Genomic DNA, 18,400 nt, shown 5'->3' on the forward strand with positions numbered 1-18,400 from the left:
GACTTATCCATTTCTTATCCTTGTTATCGATAAGATAGATAATGCAGCCCTAAAGCTAAGCAGAGCCACGGCCTGCTTGGGAACAATCTACAGGTGCCATCTTCAAGAGTGCGCACACTCTTGGAGCCGTCAGTAAATACTAACAAATTGATGAAAAGAAGTGTCTAGCAGAGGACAGAACATGGATTTCCATTGCAAAGGAACGCAAAGGAACGTGAAGCAAAATACCCCCAGTCCACATCTAACTCATAATCAAAAGACAATATCTTCCAGTTCCTGTTCAAATAAAACACATCCCCTATTTCTCATATTCGAGCCTAATTATCCTGGAATAAAATAACAAGGGTAAGAACAGTCTGAGATAAATAAGGATACAATTTCCCTAATCACACCCATAACGCACCACACCACACACAAATTCAGATGGAATGATGACCTAACTGCAAAAAGAGAAACTTTTACCGAGAAGCCGGGGATATCAGAAAAAAGAAAAAAGAAAAAAAAAAAAAAAGGTCAAAGGGAAAAGTCATACTAAAAGAAATAAGAGGAGGAAAAAAGGAAAAAGCATGATCGTAAATAATAACATGAGGTCAAATCTTGAGAGCCTTCAAGGTAAGAATGGAGCCACTCGCATAGTCACCTACTGGTGAAGGGTAAGATTATGACTTGTTCTCCTCGGAACCCTCTTTGGCAGCTTCCTTAGGCTTTGCATCAGCGGGCTCATCGGAGCCCTTGTTCTTCATGTATTCGTCATAAACGTGGAGAGCTTCGTCAACCTTGGCGCGTAGAGCAGACTCATCATCGATGCTAGAAGAAATATTAGTATACATTCGATCAAAGAATCTTTTAGAGAGAAAAAAAAAAGAAAAGGAGAAAGGAAAAAGAGGGGGGGGGGGGTGAAGACAGAGAACAAAACTTACAGGCCAAGAAGTTCAGCGTTGTCCATCTCAAGCAGCATACCAGTGATCTTGCCAGCAAGCTCAGGCTGCTGAGCCTGGATCTTAGGGTACAAAGCCTCACCGAGCATCTGCTTCTGCTGTTGAGGAGGGGCTGCGGTCAAAGCTTGTAGGGTAAGAGTGCCAGGTGTTCCCTCTGGGGCTGCAGGAGCTCCAGCTGGGACGTTCTGACCACGACCTCCTGGTCCAGGTCGGGGAGGCATGCCACCGCGACCCTGGCCAAAGCCGGGACCACCACGAGGACCGCCAACGTTGGGAGGAATGCCTTGAGGAACTTGTCCACGACCGCCAGCACCACGACCGAACTGAACCTGTGCCATCTGAGGGTAGGCCATGCCGTTAGGAATGCCTCCAGGACCAGCCTGCATGGCTCCAATAGGGATACCTTGGCCGAAGTTCTGAGGAATTTGGTTGGGTCCAGCAATACCGCGACCACCTTGTTGAGGGAAACCGCCAGGGTACTGTCCTGGTCGTCCACCGGGGATACCAGCCATCACCATACCGGGTTGAGGAGCGAAAGCCATTCCACGCTGGCCAGCGTTGCCGGGAAGGAAACCTTGCTGGCCAGGTCCATAGAAGACAGCGGGTTGCATGTACTGTGGGGATTTATTAGTATCAAACCAATCGTCGCGATCGATCATCTGACTTACAGGTTGAGGCATTCCAGCGGCAGCGGCAGCCTGCTGCTGTCTGATGGTGTTACGAGCCTGGATGCTTGCTTCGAGCTTTACGGTGTTAGTAGCAGCTTAGAAATACATGGACATACATAGGAACTTACCTGGCTCTTGCGGACATCCTTGCGCTGAGCGAGAGCAACGTAAAGAGGCTTGCCGTTGACCATTCTCTGGTTCATCTCAGTGACGGCCTTGGAGGCTTCATCCGGGCTAGAGAAGCAAACGAAACCGAAACCCTTGCTCTTTCCGAAGACCTTCTTGTCGGACTTCTTGGCGTCAGTCTTATCCTCGTCTTCAGTCTTGGCGTTGGTTTCTTCCTCCTTGGGCTCCTCAACCTCCTCGGAAGATTCCTTGGTCTCTTCCTTTTCGGAATCGGAACCAGCACCGACAGTATCACGCATGACCTTGGCAGAAGTGATGGTACCGAATGCGCTGAAAAGTTCGCGCAACTTCTCATCGTCAACATCATCTGTGAGGTTCTTGACGTAAAGGTTGACACCCTGGTACTTGGAAGCCTTCTCAAGACGAGCAGCCTCGTATTGGCGGCGGAGTTCCTCTTCACGCTCATGTTTCTTCTGGGCACGACCGACGTAAAGCTTTTGGCCATGGAAGTCCTTGTCGTTCAAGTCATCGACAGCGGTCTGGGCATTCTCGTGGTCAACATAGTTAACGAAACCGAATCCACGGCTCTTTCCACTGTCGTCACGGCTGATGGTAGCGGAGGTAATGTCACCGAACTTGCCAAAGAGCTCACGGAACTCCTCGTCAGTGACCTCAGGGTCGATGTTCTTGACGTAGACGTTGGTGAAGTTGGCCTTCATTTCCTCGAACTTGCTTTGGCGATCCTTCTTGGAGATATGGTGACCGACAAACACCTTCTTGTCATTAAGCAACATACCGTTGACGTGCTTGATGGCGTTGTTAGCAGCCTCGGCAGTCTCGTAGTGGACGAAACCGTAGCCTTTGGAGTTACCAAACTCATCCTGAGCGACCTTGCAGCTTAGAATGTTACCAAAGGCGGCAAAGGTGTCGTGCAAAGCCTTGTTGTCGATGGCAGTATCCAAGTTCTTGATGAATACGTTACCCTGACCAGTCTTGCGCAAAGCGGGGTCACGCTGAGACCACATGATACGGCAGGGACGACCCTTGATCAAGGTGTAGTTCAAATCCTCAAGAGCGCGTTCGCCATCGGCCGTGTTGTTGTAGTTGACATAGGCATATCCGAGGGAACGACGGGTAACAGCGTCACGGCAGACTCGAATGGAAGCGACCTGTCCGATGGAGGAGAAAAGCTCGAAAAGCATAGCCTCGGTCACGGAGGGGTCGAGTTCACCAACGTAAAGAGAAGCAGAGTGAGGCTGGTTGGGGTTGGGAGTGGTAGCAGCATCGCTGGCAGCGGTGTCAGGGACAACGTTGGTGTTGACCGTGGTGCCGTTGGAGTCGGCAGCGCCGTTGGCGTTGTCAACGGCGGGGGTGGTAGCAACTTCAGCAGACATATTGAAGATTTTTTATTCGTTCCTGTATTAAAGATAAAATTAAATAGGTTAGCGATGAATAATCGCATTAAGGGGCTGGAGTGCTAGCGACGTCGGGTTTTGTATCTTTCGTAGAGGTAGTGACGTACAGGTTTGAAAAAAGCGGAAGAAATCCAGAAAATTGACTCTGTTCGAGATACGAAGAGTAAAACTTTCTCAGGGCCGAGCCTGCAAAAAAGAGAACCGCGTCGTAAGCAGGACAGTTAACACACACCGGACTCGAGGAGAATCGGTGTGGTGATCACGAAGAGATTGCTTGTGGGAAGGAACCGATAGTGGCTTCTTGAACACAAACAACACACAGAGTGACGGCTTTGAAGGTGGAGTTGAAACTGTATTTTTCAAAGATTTTTCGCTTTTTTTGTCTTTTTCTGATTTTTTAGGGATGAAAGAGAAGAAGAACTGAGAAGAGGGGGAAGAAAGATGCCAAATCCTTAGCAAAGAGGGATGTGGCAGGTGGTGGAGGAATCAATTCAATCGCCTTTTTTTCTTTTGACCCAAGGAAGGTCGAAAGGTTGAAAGGGAAATTTGTGAGCGGCTAACCCGATCAGGAAGGCTCGGAACCTCTTCACTAACAAATTTTTTTTTCTGCGCCTGGCTGCGGTCACGTGAGTTTGGGGGGTTAGCGAGGAAGGAGCCTTACCAGAGGGAGAGTCGCCACCGGGAACATGCCCTCTGATTGGTCAACCCATATCTACAAAGAAAATGGAACATATGGAGGCATCGTTCGTCTTCATTCACTCTATCTCTTAGACAGACAGGCATGGCTCAAGGCATCAAATATAAGAATCCTCTCAGGAATCATGACAGATGCTGATAAGGAAATATGAAACACAGAAGCGGGATATATCAAGCGCCTAAGCTATGCAACAAATGCTCTGAAGCATCCCGGTCTTAGCTAACAATGAACAGAAATAAAGAAAAGAATCTCAACTCAAGTCAAATCCAGCCCCAGAGTTGACGGCATAAAGAAGTTTCTGCCGCAGCGTATGGGCATTGGAGTAACGGGGGAGCTTCAACAAATTCACACAGGTGCTTGTGCTTGGAAGTCTATCCTGGTCGTCGCTGGAATCTCGGATGCTGAACCGAGGATTCAAATGGCTGAATCCTAGTAGAGGCGCGCGTGGAGTCGAAGTCACAAATTTCAGCACTTTCTGGCGCTCCTCATTAGACAGTTCTTGCATAACTTGCCAGAAAAGCTGAATGGTGGGATGTTCTTGGTTGTCGTCGCCAATCACATACACACCACCGTACAGCGTGTTGCGTCTGAGGTCGGCGACATCGATCTCACCAGCATCCCCACCAACAAGTGTCTGTAGTTCTGACTGGTTGAACATGGATAGCCACGAAGGCTGAATTATTTCACCGAGTCCTTTGAGGAAAGCGTTTGTCTGTGGAGCGGGCTGGTTCTGAAGCCTATGGCGAGCAATGTAGGATATGTAGACAAGTCGATTCTGGTTAGTGACGGCAATGTTGGCACCTCCAGGCTTCAAGTCTTTCGTAATGATGCGAGGTTTCGAACCAGGAATAGGAATTGTGTCGGTGACCGTGAAATTCAAAGAGAAGTCTTCAACGTCACCAGGGTAATTCTTCAGTTGAAGCTGTAATCAATGTTAGTATTACGATTATAAGCAACGCGAGCGACGTGAACTTACCAATCCCTGATATAACCCCTCATCTAGATCTCTGAGATCATTTAAATTGGCCCTATACGCCGATTCCCGTCGAGCAGATGTCGAGCCGCCAGTCAAGGCCCATTTGAGAAGAAAGAAGCCTGCAAAGTGAACGTCAACAAGGATGCCTTCGTAGAGACACTTTCCAACCACGCGGCCGAGAAATTCGTAGCGCTTGAGTAGATCTCGCACGCCATCCACAAATTGAGGACTGCCTTCTGTGCAGCCTATCTGTCGTAAGATTTCCTTGCGTTGCTCCACCGCAGTTGGATTAGGGTAAAGTAGATTCTGGTCGTTTTCAACGAACAGATCAAGGCCGTTTGAGGGCATAAATGCTTCGTTCGTAATGCTTGTCAGAAACTCCTTGGTCACTCCACCCCCATCGATTCCGGCCTCCGTGGTACCAAACTTGTCGATGAAGCTAATCTGGATTGGCTCTTTGAGGCCTTCCCCAAGCTCGTAGAATTGATCAAATGCATCTTCGAAAACACTTTCACGATGAATGCTCGCATGATGACGACTTAGTATATCTCTTGCTGCGGCATTGCCGTCAAGCAATCGACCCATAGACGCAGCCGAGACCGACATACGCCAGGAATCGGGATCAATGAACCCTTGTCTTCGTCGCATCTGATCACGATAGATAAATTCACGGAAGATTTGGACTCGTGTAGCAAACGGAATGAAGAATGGCATATTTCTCAAAATTTCAAGTCTCGGTGCAAGTGCCTCCAGTTGTTTTCGTCGAGCTGCTTGTTGTTGATGACGCCGGAAAGCTTCAATTCGTCGTGCCTGTTGGGCTCGTCCTGTACCGATCAATCCGAGCGATTGCGATGGCATTTCGTCCACATAATTACTATCCTCATTCTCCTCATCCTCTTGAAGTTGGTGTCGGTTTTCCTCTTCAGCAACAACTGCAGAGATAAATCCTTCCATATCGAAACGCGACGTCATTAGCCAGTAGCCCTCCGGGAGAAATTTGCGGCGAGAACTATTAATCACATGTTAGCTTGACCCTGCCATTGACGAACATCGATAATAAACCCAAAGGAAAGACTCACTCTCGCTCGTGTATCATTCTCAAGAGCCCAGTGACTAAGCCCTTGAAGTAATCAAGTGGAATTCCAGTGACTCCAGGTAAGCCCTTTTCCTTATTCCTCTGTTCCAATTCACGCACACTTGGCAAGGGCTCGTTTTGATTACTGGAAGGTGAAAAGTATTTCATAATACTAGGACCAGTGCTTTCGACATCTTGTGTCTCGTTGAGATCAGCCGCGTTCCAGTACAATGTAAACCCAAGATTTTTGAGAAAAAGCGTCAAGAATTTCACATCTTTTAACGACAAGGCGCTTTCCCGCGTCCAGGAAGATGTTGTGTTGACCCCCGTTAATACTGAATCATTGGAAAAGAACTCCTCATCATCCATAACCTTCAACAAGAAGGTATACAATTCCAAAAACAATAGGATGATCGTCCAGTCCTGTTCACGCTGTATATTGCTTGTCGCATCGCCGGATGGTGGACGTAGCAAAGGAAGGACTCCGTTCGAGTCACGGCTGATCTTGGCAAATAGATCAGTTGCGCTGCTCAATCTCCAGAAGTATTTGATCGCGGGCAATCTAACACCCGGCTGTGATGTAGACGAGCTCAAAGAAGTGGTAGATCCTAGGTAAAGCCACATGCGAATATCGTCTCCACGTCGAGGAAAAACTCTCAGAAGCGTCAAAGCGTACGAAGCCAAAGCTTTCGCATCTTCTGAAATGAAAGAACAGGACTCGTTGAGATCCTTTGGTGCTTCACTGGGTCTAACTTTGTACAGTAAGCCGGTGATGCTACTCTGGTTCACAAGACTGCTGATTTGCTCCTCGATAAAGGGGTGTAGTGGGGGCTGTTGCGCTTCGTCATTGTCGAGGGAGTCTTCCGGTTCAAGACGCCTCGACAAAAACAAAGCGACCGAGTTCAGCAGATTAGAGACAACTTTAACAAACTCAGGCTCTGGGGCTTCTTCCACTGAGCTCCCGCTGACTGCAGACCGACGGAAGTAAATGAAATACGCCAAGAGCCACGAGCGAGATTCTAAATCCTCATTATTTAGTTGTCTCCCAGTGGTTCCTTGTGCATAAGAGTCCAGCGATTTAGCCAGAAGTCTGTAGTTGATCCTGGATGCTATCATATCTAGCTGGTCAAGATGACTGCCGAGATCAGGTATCGTAAGGTACTTGCGAGCGAACCATTCATAAGCGTTCGACGTGTCTGCCGTAATGGGCTGTAACAGGGCGAGTGTGGTGGTGACCAGTTGATCGGTTGAAAATCCTAGTTTCTTCGACAGCGTGTGAACATCTATGGTCAACGTCGTCATCACGGTGTAGTAATCTTCAGCAAGTCTAGCCATCTGTCTCGGGACGAGATCGATCAAGAAGCAGAGTGATCGCAACAGCAAGTCGCCGGGTAGACTTGACTGCCTGGTTGGAGAAGCCAACTTCAGCGTGAGCCTTAACGTTATTTTCGCTAGGCGGGCAAGGAGTGATGTCCATCCTTCTTCATCTGACATTGTAGACACTTCCTCCAACGTTTTTCTGAGAGCATTCGAGAGATAAAGGAGGCGTAAGGCGTCGCTATCGTTGGAAGCTTCAAAGAACTGCAACAAAAGTCTAAGTTGTATCCGACACTGGTCCAGGGACGGGTACGCAGCCGCCTTTTGGATTTGATCGACATCACCATTCTCAAAACTTATTTTTGTTCCAGTTCTTGTTTGTTCGTTCGTATCCCAGTCCATTCTCCAGGCGTTGCGAGCTGCTCTTCTGCTCAGATAGCCCCGCCATGTTCTCTGCAAAAGACGAGCCGAGTTGAGCCGGTCTCTTTCCTGTTGTCTTATTAATCGCTCCTGTTGCGCAATAGCAAGTGTATTCTGGGCGCCGTAGCCATGCGGTGTTTGTCGGCCGGATGCTGGAGACGAAGCAAACGGGTTGACGTTGCGGCCGGAGAGGTTCACTTGCCTGGGCCGGCGAGAATTCCCAGTAAACGATTGGAACATGGCTGTTCGGATCGACAGGACGAAACTACCTTGAGATTAGCAACTCCAAGCTGATGATGTCAATATTTTGATTCATCGCTCTAGAAGATGGGGGCGAGCATTTTGATGATCACGAAGGTGAAAGGTGGAGGATGCGATGTTTACGGACGAGAAGTTAGAGGTGAGAAGCTATGTCATAGGCTAGAGCCTAGTCTCGTGGTGAGATTATGCCTAACCCTTATCTTCGCGGGCTTTGCTTAGGGTGGCCGCCCTCCCGAGCACGCCGACATCAACTTACTTTCTTTGCCACAACACATTAGTAATGTCTTACAGATAGTGTCGAGAATATTCAGAATAGATGAAGTGATACAATAGAGTCACAAGCATTTACTTTGTTTACAATACAAGTTAGATGACTGCAGATATAGTCGATCCATCTCGCAGCTACATAAGGGTATGGATATATCAATGTCTTTCTTGTAGGGTTGGTTTTCGGCCTAGCAGGCAGGATATATCAACTGATCCAGGGATATCGTCTCTAAATTATTACTTCTGCATGCTAAATGACCCGTTCACTCCATTCATACATGCCTTGAAAGTTCTCGCATGCAGATGGGCGACACGAGAGATTACCGAGACCTATCAAAATAGGAATCATTTCAAGTTATCTTTAGCGTTACTTTAGAACACAATCCCTACTTTATCCTGCCCCTGTCACCCTTAGATTTGTTATCCTCGTTCGAATTCTCTTCGCTTGATCCCTTTACCTCTTCCTCTCCACTCAAGTTGAAACATACTATTTGAATATCAACCCATTGTTCTTCTAATTTATGTAAGGTACATGCTTTAAATCGATTTGCCAATGCAATCCACGATCCCTGAACGCCAATCCAGCTGCCGGCCAGTATGCCGGGCGGGCCACACATGTCCGCATATAGAATACAGACGACTTCTGAAACCAATCCCCGTCGCTTCACCAGTCGTCCAGACGGAGATTGAGCAGACTATAGTCCTTGCTTTTTCAGTTGGGCTAGGGTGCGCCCACCCTTGAGCTTCCTCTTTTTCTTGTTCTTCTCATCCAACTTGATCACCTTCTCCAAGTCAGCCTCGGCCTTGGCCTTGAGGTTGGCCCGTTTCAATCTCCATTTGTTTGACCAGTCATCGTGCTCTCGAGGATTGAGCTTCTCCCATAGATCCAAATAATCTTCTCCGTTAAATGCGCGGTCCTTGGATATCGTCAAGCCGTTTCGGTCTTCTTCGGTGGTGTACTTTGTTCGTGTTGGGAGGAATGATTTCGTAACAAAAGGAGTGAGCTTGTGTAATGTAAGCATAAAAGCACAGTATAGAACTAAGCAATTATCTAACCTTGAAACTGTCCAAGTTCTCGGGGACAACGTATGTACGCAATTTGCTCGGGTCGATGATATATGTGCCGGTCTTCAGGAAGAAACCCATTGATCCCGTTCGGTTACCCTTGTAGTAACCTCGATTAACTTGTTTTGTAGTCAGGCGCAACCGCGCCATCAATGGCTGAGACGGCTTCATTTCGCACGCCTGAGTAATATATGATTGATGCCGGATTGGCGTGCTATCCAGAGGATTTCTTTTCTGGTCTCTAAGCAACAAAAAGTTGATATCCGTGCCAAGACCATGGTCCAGGAGACTGACCTGCAGCTGCCCTTTCCGCCCGGCAGAATAAAAAGTAGTGGAATACCCACCTTCTTAGCGCCGAATCGTATTTCGTTTTATACATTTATGCACAAGTAATTTCCTAAATCCACGCACGTTATTAATTCTCGAATATCGTTCAACCAACTCCGTAGTTCATACGAGATGTAGAGTTGCTCCACGGTTTTCTCCAAATAGATCGCCAACTGAGAAAGAACAGATAAGACACACAATCTAGCTACGTAGTGTATGTTCATGATCTTAAAAAGGGAAAAAATAATGAACTAACTACTAACTCCTGCAAAAAGGAGACAAAAAGGAAAAAAATACTGCCCCGACACTGGATCGAACAATGGACCTTTGCATATCGTGTATTATATATGTAATAATACCGCGGTACGAGTGCAACGCTCTACCACTGAGCTATAGGGGCGGTCATATATTGACATCCAATATTTGACATTCGATTCACAGATTGATTGGACGAAATGACTTAGTCTGTGGCAAATTCTGATAAGCTGGATTTAAGAAAAGTGGTTAAATAGCCCTCTTATGTTCTGTTGATTTATCTCGGCCAATCAAAACACGCCGTGTCGGATGTGCAGGAATGTAAGATTGGTAAAATTACAGTTTCAGAGCCAAAGTCATTCTTGTCGACAGGCACAAAGAAAAATTAATTGTTGTCCCCACAGCGATCTGTGTATCGAACATTCTATCGATTGATAGATCCCCTATTTTGATATGACCGAGTTCTATATCAGGGTAAAACGTATGGTATGACAATTTATTTGACGTGCTAAGACATGAAACTCAAAGAACAACCCGCTCTTGGGGGATTCCTTGGTGTCGTGAAACCTCGTGTCTTTGCCCGACTAGAATGTCGAAACCGAAGGCAGGGCTTGGGGTTAGGTGAGGTACTGAGGTAAATACTTGCGATTATCTGGCTAGAAGGTATGGTTACGCTATGGGGTTTTTTGTCACTGTCCTGGACGAATGATGCTATCCTCCTAGGCTCATTTTGCCATTTTAAATCTTAAAAATGCAATCGTGTGAGTTAATATTTTCAAGAATAAATAGTTAGTTAACATCGGAGTACACTGGAGAAGCGGCTCCGCCAATCAAAATCGGAGGTGTCGGACTTGCAGGAAAAAAAAATAAGTTGTCGGCCCCACATCAATCTGGAAACAACAAATTATTTCTACCTGAGATCTTTTTCCTTGTGGTCATTCCAACAACCGATCGCAATCATGACGGGCAGAAAATCAAATATTTTGAAGTCACGCAATGATGATGCCCCGAAACCGAAAACACAGAGGAAGCGAAGCAAAGGCTTGAATGCGCTTGCCATTGCGGAACACGAATTCCCGACACAGACAAAAGTTCGAGCTCATCGGTTGGGTGAAGTTGAAGATTTCCCCAAACGTCGGCGAAATGACGAGGACGAGGACGAGCCGGATACGAAGCGTCGCAGAACGGACGAAGATGGCGCATCGGAAGGAGACTACGGAAGCGATAGTGAAGGTCATGAATGGAAAATAGGGCAAGTCGATAGCGAGGACGACAGTGACATTGACAGTGATGAGGCCCTTGGTGAGAGTGATGAAGAGCGTTTTGAAGATTTCACATTCCGGGGAAGCTCTTCCAAGTCGAACGCCAAATCCGAACGGAAGCCTAAAACTGTCAAGCGTCAGAAAATCGATCTCTCCGAGGGTTCTGGTTCCGATTTCGAGTCCGACCAAGAAGACTATGACGATGATTTAGGAGAAGATGCAGTGGACTTGGCTACCGCTTGGGACATGAATGGTGGGGAGGATGAGGATGAGAATGGCAAGGCCACATCCAAAACCTCCAAAAAGCCTAAAAAGCGACAGCCAGTGGATGAGTTATCGGATGAGTCTGGTTCCGATAGCGTCTCAGACGGAAGCAGCGATGAGGATGAAAGCGAGGATACTGATATTTCTATGTCTGACGACGAGGTCGACGAGAAAGAGGATGGGCTTTCCAAGCTTCAGGATTTCGTGAGCTCCCTGGGAACCAGCAACGCCGGAACTACATCCCAACAACGAAAAATCAAGGGCCAAGAGAATGGTGCTCCAACAGAATATGGATTGACCTCCACTCGAAAATTGAACGTGTCTGATCTCTTATCCTCCGTAACGGATTCGCGACTTAAAGGGTCCTTGAAACATTTGAGCTCAACTACTACGGGCCAGGGCGCCAAATCAAGCGCTCCGGGAAAGCTGACTGCACCTTTGGCTAAAAGACAACAAGATAAAATAGATCGAACAGCAGCCTACGAAAAGAGCAAGGAGACGTTGAACCGGTGGATAGATACAGTGAAAGCGAACAGAGAGGCCGAACACATATCGTTTCCCCTTCCTGACCCTCATGAGCAGCAAGTCGCGAGACTTGGGCCAGTTGAACCGAAGACAGACCTCGAAAGCACAATCAAGTCAATTCTTGTTGAAAGTGGTCTAGCAACTGACGAGAAGACTGCTGAGAAGCAGTTCCAGGCCGCCGAGGAGTTGGAAACCCGAAAAATGTCACTTGAGGAAGTCCGCGCCCGAAATATAGAGCTTCGCAAACGCCGTGACCTTCTGTTCCGTGAAGAAGTACGAGCAAAGAGGATCAAGAAGATCAAGAGTAAATCATACCGCCGTGTTCATCGAAAGGAGCGCGAAAAGTTGGAAGAAGTGGAGAGACAGGCTTTAATAGATGCCGGCATCGACCCTGACGAACAAGAACGGGAACTTTACGACCGTCGTCGAGCAGAGGCCAGAATGAGCACCAAACACAGGGACAGCAAATGGGCAAAGAGTATGAAAGAGACCGGGCGTACCGCATGGGACGAAGATGCCCGTTCCAGTATGCATGACATGGCCAGGAGGGACGTGGAGTTGCAAAAACGAATTGAAGGACGAAACGTCAAGGCAGATGGTGATGACTATCTTGGGTCATCAAGCTCAGAATCGGAAGATAACCACGACGAGTGGGATGAAGAGGCCGATTCTGACGCCGAGGCGCGAATCTTGAATAAAGATTTGGATGCCCTTATAGGTCTGGACGATTCGGAATCGACTCGGCCACATTCGAAATTGATGGGTATGAGTTTCATGCAAAAAGCGGAAGCAGGACGCAAACAACAGAATGATGAAGAGATTCGAAAACTACGCCGTGAAATTAATGGAGGAGATGAAGATGAATCCGAAGAGGAAGAGGGAGGCCGAATGAAATTCGGCGGCTCTAAACCAGCGGAAAAACAGACTTTAGCTGCATCCCGCAGCAAGAACGAGTTTGAAGAGACCGTTGCTTCAGAGGACGAAGAACCTGGCAATGAAGCCACAAGCGCCCCGGAACATGGTTCCAACAGTTACAACAAAGGAAGCAGCAAAACAAAGAGAAGCGTCGACACCAAATCCGCAAAAGCGAGTGAATATCGGCCGGCTATGGAAGACTCGGACAAGGAAATTGAAAATCCCTGGCTAGTACAGAATACTAGGGCAAACAGGAAACGTCAAACCAATGATGCTGACGAGAGTATAAATATTTCTGTTGGTGATCAGGAACAGGCAGCTGTTAGCAATGCCAGCAAAGTCTCGAGCGGACAAAAACCACAGAAAGCCAGCAGCCTGAAGTATCATATCAGCACTCAAGATAACGAGTCCGGGAGCGACAGCGACGACGAGAATGTCCCAGTCTTATTTACAAACCACGATCTTGTGAAGAGAGCGTTTGCTGGAGACGATGTTGTGGCAGACTTTGAACGTGAAAAACAGGAAACTATCGAGGAAGAAGGTGACAAAGTCATCGATAACACTCTACCGGGATGGGGCAGCTGGACTGGTGCTGGTATCAGCAAGAAGCAGCAAAAGCGCCAGAAGAAATTCCTTACCAAAGTCGAGGGTATCAAACCTGAACAGCGTAAAGATGCGAGACTTGGACATGTCATCATCAATGAGAAGCGAATGAAGAAGGTATGCTACATCTCTTGCTTTTCGTGCTATTTCTGAAAGAAACTAACAATATTCGTCTAGAACGTGAAATACATGGCCACCCAACTCCCGCATCCTTTCGAGACCAGACAGCAATATGAGAGGTCCCTTCGTCAGCCCATTGGCCCTGAATGGTCTACCTCGGACACTTTCCACGAGGCTACCAAACCTCGTGTACTTATCAAGCAAGGCATTATCAAGCCTATGCAACGGCCTCTTATGTGATCAGTCTATGGTTTGGAAGCATTGGCGGCTGTCGTCGCATATTCTGTATATATATCACTGGAAGTCTTGTCAACTTCACACTTAGCATAGGACAATGGAAAACCTCTTTCATAACACTCTCGGCAGACTTTGCAGATGAAACATGAATATACATTTTTTTGGGACCTTGCTTTTTCTATTGTATAATTGTATACCCACGGGATAGGATAGGGTCATAGCCTCTCAGAAGTTGACGTTGAATTTACTGAGCAAGAACCACGTCTCGAGGCCATATGCACTTCTCCAACTAGTCGCATGCTTATTGAATGTACGTGAAACCGCTCCAGAGCTTCCACGTAAGTCAAAAACTGGGAATGAAATGCTTCCTCCAGGGTTGGATGAAAGCGGACCGTGGACGGCTTCTTGTAAACTTGTACAACGACTGAAACAGAGAACCCTAAAAACCCCTTGCTCTTGTTAGAGCCGATCTCAATAATAGCCATAAGACCCCAATTCACGCTAATAGATACGATTTCTCAAGAGTCTATCCGGGGTATGCCAGTCATCGTCAGGTATGGAGAGTGGTGGGGAGCGGAGCTTCCCATTGGCCGCAACACATACTCCATCTCCGTCCTCGGCTTGCTCTCTTGTTTCCCTCTTGCTTCATCCGGCCAGGAACAAGACCTTGTTTCATTTTCGAACATTCTTTGGTTTATTTGCGATCTTCAGATCCTAGTTGATCTCCGACAGGTGAGTGCTTTGTCGATCCAATGCAAACGACATGCTGGCCATGCGTTGTCCTTCTCGTCAACAAACGTCGATTCGATATAATATGTCTACGGATGCATTGCTTTCTTGAATCGGTTCTAGAACTGATCGTTTTCACACTCGTTTCAAACGTGGCTGTTTTTGTACACCACTGCGTCTTTGCCTGTTTATAGTCTATGGCTCCTTAAAGAAAGAAGAGGAGGACCTTGTGACTCGTTTATTCAATGTGCTCCAGCTAGATGAAAGTCTACACCAAATGAGGCTGCCACTCACTTGCTATACATAAAAAAGCCATTCGTTTTGAAAAATTTTCCCCATAAACCGTCACCATGAATCGTTATTTATTTGTCATTTTGAACACTATACTAATATGGTCTCTAAACATCCAAGGCATACACTGCCTTCCGCAGCTCCCCCCCTCGCGAACAGCAGATTCGGTATGATCCTCTCTTGCATGTATGCGTTTCAATATATGTACTAATTATGATATTTAGCTACCAAAAAGCTCACTATCTGGGATTCGAAGCGCCACGAGCTTGACCACACTATATCCTCCAAACACTGCAAGGTTACTCAATATTCAAACCAAGGGAGTACGCAGATACATCACTTCTAGGGTTACTATTGCCACGATGCTGACAAGACCTAGGAATACAAATCTCAATTGGAGACTGAGGGACATCCATCATTACAACCCTTTCCATACCCCTCCATTACTATCAAGAAGCCTATAGAAGGGCTTGGCGAATTTCCTGGCACTAGGCATTTTGCTCCTTTTGCTACCGCTCTAGTAGGAACAGTCACTGTTACCGTCACCGTAACTTCTACTGTCCATCAATCAGGTGCAGGCCGACACACACACAGCAGCAGCAATTCCATTCATAGATCTTCTACCACCAAAGTCGCTGCACCTCTCTTTAGAATGGATGGACAAGATGTCTTTGAGGCAGTCTCCTTAGACGCTGTCCCTACAAACATTGCCGTAAAGGACACCCACCCTGTGCCGAAAGTTGGGATTGTAGGTAGTACCCTGTCGTGTCAGCATTCATCGCTAATGAGATATAATTAGGTGGAGACAACTGCTCCTATTGAAACGAACAAATTTTATACAAACTTCCTTCTAGGAAACCAGACCACATATTCCTTCGTTCATCCTTATGCTTTGGGATGGCCAAGGGGCAGTGGTAATGCCCAGAGTTGGGGACTGGCCATCTCTCATACCGACATAGATCAACTAGTGTATGGCAATCAGAGCGCGCAACTCCCAGAAAACCCAGTAGAGTATTATCTGAATCCCATTGGATTCCAGTCTGTCATTCTTTCTGCGAGCGAACTGGGCCCTTCTACTATTTTGAACACCGACCGGTTGACAGGGCTCTCTGTAGATGTCATTCTGCGGCCTTCTAACCAGCCAAGCAAAAGCATTACTTTCCCCGTGCTGCAGGGCATGGGCTTTGTGACGGGCATTTACACGGGACTGCAACCCCTCGTACAAAGCTGCATCACATTTCGGGACTTGGTGTGTGTTGGTGCGATCGGTCAAGGAACATACAAGTACCGGGTCACTCTGGCAGATGGCAAGAGCTGGCTGTTTTATGTCACGCCTGACAATGACGATGGCCTCAACCCAGTTTTCAGCTTCAATGAATCAAGTACTACAATTAAAGGACCGATGGGGTTCTCTGGTATCATACAAGTCGCGAAGAACCCCGCAGGTCTTACGGGCGAAACTGTGTATGATGGAAGTGCTGGTGTCTACGCTAGATCTGCCAGTATCAGTGGAGCGGTTAGTGACTACACTGGTACATATGGATTGACTTGGGAAAAAGCTGGCCAGAGTGCTGCCAATAAACCGCTTTTGACATTTGCTTTACCCCATCACGTCGAGTCGTTTGATGCACAAACACGGGCTGCATTGCAACCACTACAATTACGCTCTACCACCAAAGGAAACATGTCTGCTGTGGCGGCTGATAAGTGGACCATGGTTGAAAGCAATCTTCCAATTGATATTGGCTTTGCACCTTGGTCACCATCTCTTGGCAGTGTTGATACCCTCTCATCGGATGTTCAGCAGACGATCTCCTCTGCTGCGGACATCGAGTTGACACCCGACATCGACCATCAAAGTAACTTGAACAGTATGTACTATAGTGGCAAGGTCTTGAGCAAATTTGCTACTCTGGTATATGCCGTTCATAAACTGGCCAACGACCCAGACCGGGCTGCACCCACGTTTGATGGTCTCAAGAAGGCTTTTGCGCGCTTTGTGAACAACGAGCAGCAATTCCCTCTTGTTTATGATAATACATGGAAAGGAGTTGTGTCTAGTGCTGCTTATGAGACAAATGATCTCAATCAAGATTTTGGCAATTCAGGCTACAACGACCATCATTTCCACTATGGATACTTTATCCATGCGGCAGCGATTATTGGTTCCCTTGATCCCTCCTGGCTTACTGATGATAACAAAGCATGGGTGAACATGCTGGTTCGTGATGCGGGCAATCCCGCATCCAACGATCCTTCATTCCCTTTTTCACGAGCCTTCGATTGGTACCACGGACATTCATGGGCCAAGGGGCTGTTTGAATCGGCTGATGGCAAGGATCAAGAGTCCACATCAGAAGATGCCATGTTTGCATACGCCGTGAAGATGTGGGGAAAGACTATTGGTGACAACAGCATGGAGGCCAGAGGAAATTTAATGCTGGCTCTGCTTAAACGGTCATTGAAACACTATTTCCTCATGGAAGGTGATAATTCGAATCATCCAAGCAACTTTATTGGAAACAAAGTGACTGGGATCGTGAGTGTCCCTGCCCTGTTAACTTGGCGATCGCTAATAAATGTATGCAGCTGTTTGAAAACAAGGCACATCATACTACTTACTTTGGCGCCAATCTCGAGTTCATTCAAGGGTCAGTACTGTTACTACCATCTCTACTCAACCGACTTTTACTGACGATGCTCAGAATTCACATGCTCCCCCTCTTACCTTCATCCGCATACACTCGCAATGAAGCTTTCGTGAGACAAGAATGGGATGCCATATTCTCTGAAGGGGCCTGTGCACCAGCTTCTGCTGTATCTTCTGGTGGCTGGAAGGGGGTCTTGTACGCCAACCAGGCAATCATAGACCCAGCGAAAGCATATGACTTTTTCAGCCAGCCGAACTTCAACATGACTTGGATTGATGGCGGAGCTACACGTACATGGTATCTTGCATATGCTGCAGGTATGTTCTTTTCTTCACCTATTGCCCAACATGGCAGATTTTATCTAACGAACTTGCAGGACTCAAAGGTCGAAACTAGCTAAAACGGGACTCTTGAATTGTTTAAGTCAAAATTCATGCACATTCTTTTGATGTTGTCTTTTTTCGGCCTATCGCTCCTTTAACCAATGTATTTGCTTCTGAACATAGAACCTTTTTTTTTGGCGATCGTCGCAATAATTAGAGTGTCAGGGTTAGCAGTCAGGGTCAGGGCTTGGTGTGTCACGTGCGAGTCTACACTCTCAGGAGTCAGCAGAGAACACATTGTCATGGCATTACGGGAACTATGTATCAGTACATGCACATTGTATGTGTAATGTCGTGCGCTATTGTAACGGCATGTTAAGATCGTGTACGCAGTACATATGATGATGTAATTTTTACTACGTAGTTACGTACTACGGAGCACAGTATATCTTGCAGAGAGCTTGGCACCGCCACCGCCAATGGGAGAGCTTCGACATTGGGGCTGTGCAAGCAGCCAGCAAGCTTGGCTTATCTCTGTGTGCTCCCCATCTTCGATCGTGACATTTTGATACACCTGCTTACTACTTAGTAGCACTTGTTTAGCCCTGGTCATTTCACCGGATCACGACGGCACTTGATCGTCATTAGTCGGACTAGGTATACGTATTCGCAT

General features: G+C 47.1%; 5 protein-coding genes and 1 pseudogene across 6 annotated transcripts; 2 read left to right on the forward strand and 4 right to left on the reverse strand.

Moving 5' to 3' along the window:
* Window positions 1–659: 659 nt before the first annotated feature.
* Window positions 660–3,126, reverse strand: EYB26_008215 (uncharacterized protein; the record flags this gene model as incomplete). Its single annotated transcript, XM_054267472.1, has 4 exons — window positions 660–807; window positions 921–1,552; window positions 1,607–1,681; window positions 1,735–3,126. 4 exons carry the CDS (start codon window positions 3,124–3,126, stop codon window positions 660–662), a joined length of 2,247 nt encoding a protein of 748 aa, XP_054123447.1.
* Window positions 3,127–4,094: 968 nt separating this feature from the next.
* EYB26_008216 (uncharacterized protein) lies at window positions 4,095–7,872 on the reverse strand (the record flags this gene model as incomplete). The annotated part of the gene is made up of 3 exons (XM_054267473.1): window positions 4,095–4,766; window positions 4,821–5,829; window positions 5,900–7,872. 3 exons carry the CDS (start codon window positions 7,870–7,872, stop codon window positions 4,095–4,097), a joined length of 3,654 nt encoding a protein of 1,217 aa, XP_054123448.1.
* Window positions 7,873–8,855: 983 nt separating this feature from the next.
* Window positions 8,856–9,396, reverse strand: EYB26_008217 (uncharacterized protein; the record flags this gene model as incomplete). The annotated part of the gene is made up of 2 exons (XM_054267474.1): window positions 8,856–9,164; window positions 9,217–9,396. The coding sequence occupies 2 exons, from the start codon at window positions 9,394–9,396 to the stop codon at window positions 8,856–8,858; spliced, it is 489 nt and encodes a 162-aa protein (XP_054123449.1).
* Window positions 9,397–9,849: 453 nt separating this feature from the next.
* On the reverse strand, window positions 9,850–9,952 carry EYB26_008218 (annotated as a pseudogene). Its single transcript has one exon. The product of its transcript is annotated as a tRNA-OTHER (tRNA).
* Window positions 9,953–10,766: 814 nt separating this feature from the next.
* Window positions 10,767–13,736, forward strand: EYB26_008219 (uncharacterized protein; the record flags this gene model as incomplete). Its single annotated transcript, XM_054267475.1, has 2 exons — window positions 10,767–13,493; window positions 13,554–13,736. The coding sequence occupies 2 exons, from the start codon at window positions 10,767–10,769 to the stop codon at window positions 13,734–13,736; spliced, it is 2,910 nt and encodes a 969-aa protein (XP_054123450.1).
* A 1,076-nt stretch (window positions 13,737–14,812) lies between these two features.
* On the forward strand, window positions 14,813–17,800 carry EYB26_008220 (uncharacterized protein; the record flags this gene model as incomplete). The annotated part of the gene is made up of 7 exons (XM_054267476.1): window positions 14,813–14,920; window positions 14,978–15,076; window positions 15,133–15,501; window positions 15,553–17,292; window positions 17,343–17,404; window positions 17,459–17,721; window positions 17,781–17,800. The coding sequence occupies 7 exons, from the start codon at window positions 14,813–14,815 to the stop codon at window positions 17,798–17,800; spliced, it is 2,661 nt and encodes an 886-aa protein (XP_054123451.1).
* Window positions 17,801–18,400: the final 600 nt, after the last annotated feature.

The sequence above is a fragment of the Talaromyces marneffei genome, chromosome 6, assembly GCF_009556855.1.
Source record: "Talaromyces marneffei chromosome 6, complete sequence".
NCBI lineage: Eukaryota > Fungi > Ascomycota > Eurotiomycetes > Eurotiales > Trichocomaceae > Talaromyces > Talaromyces marneffei.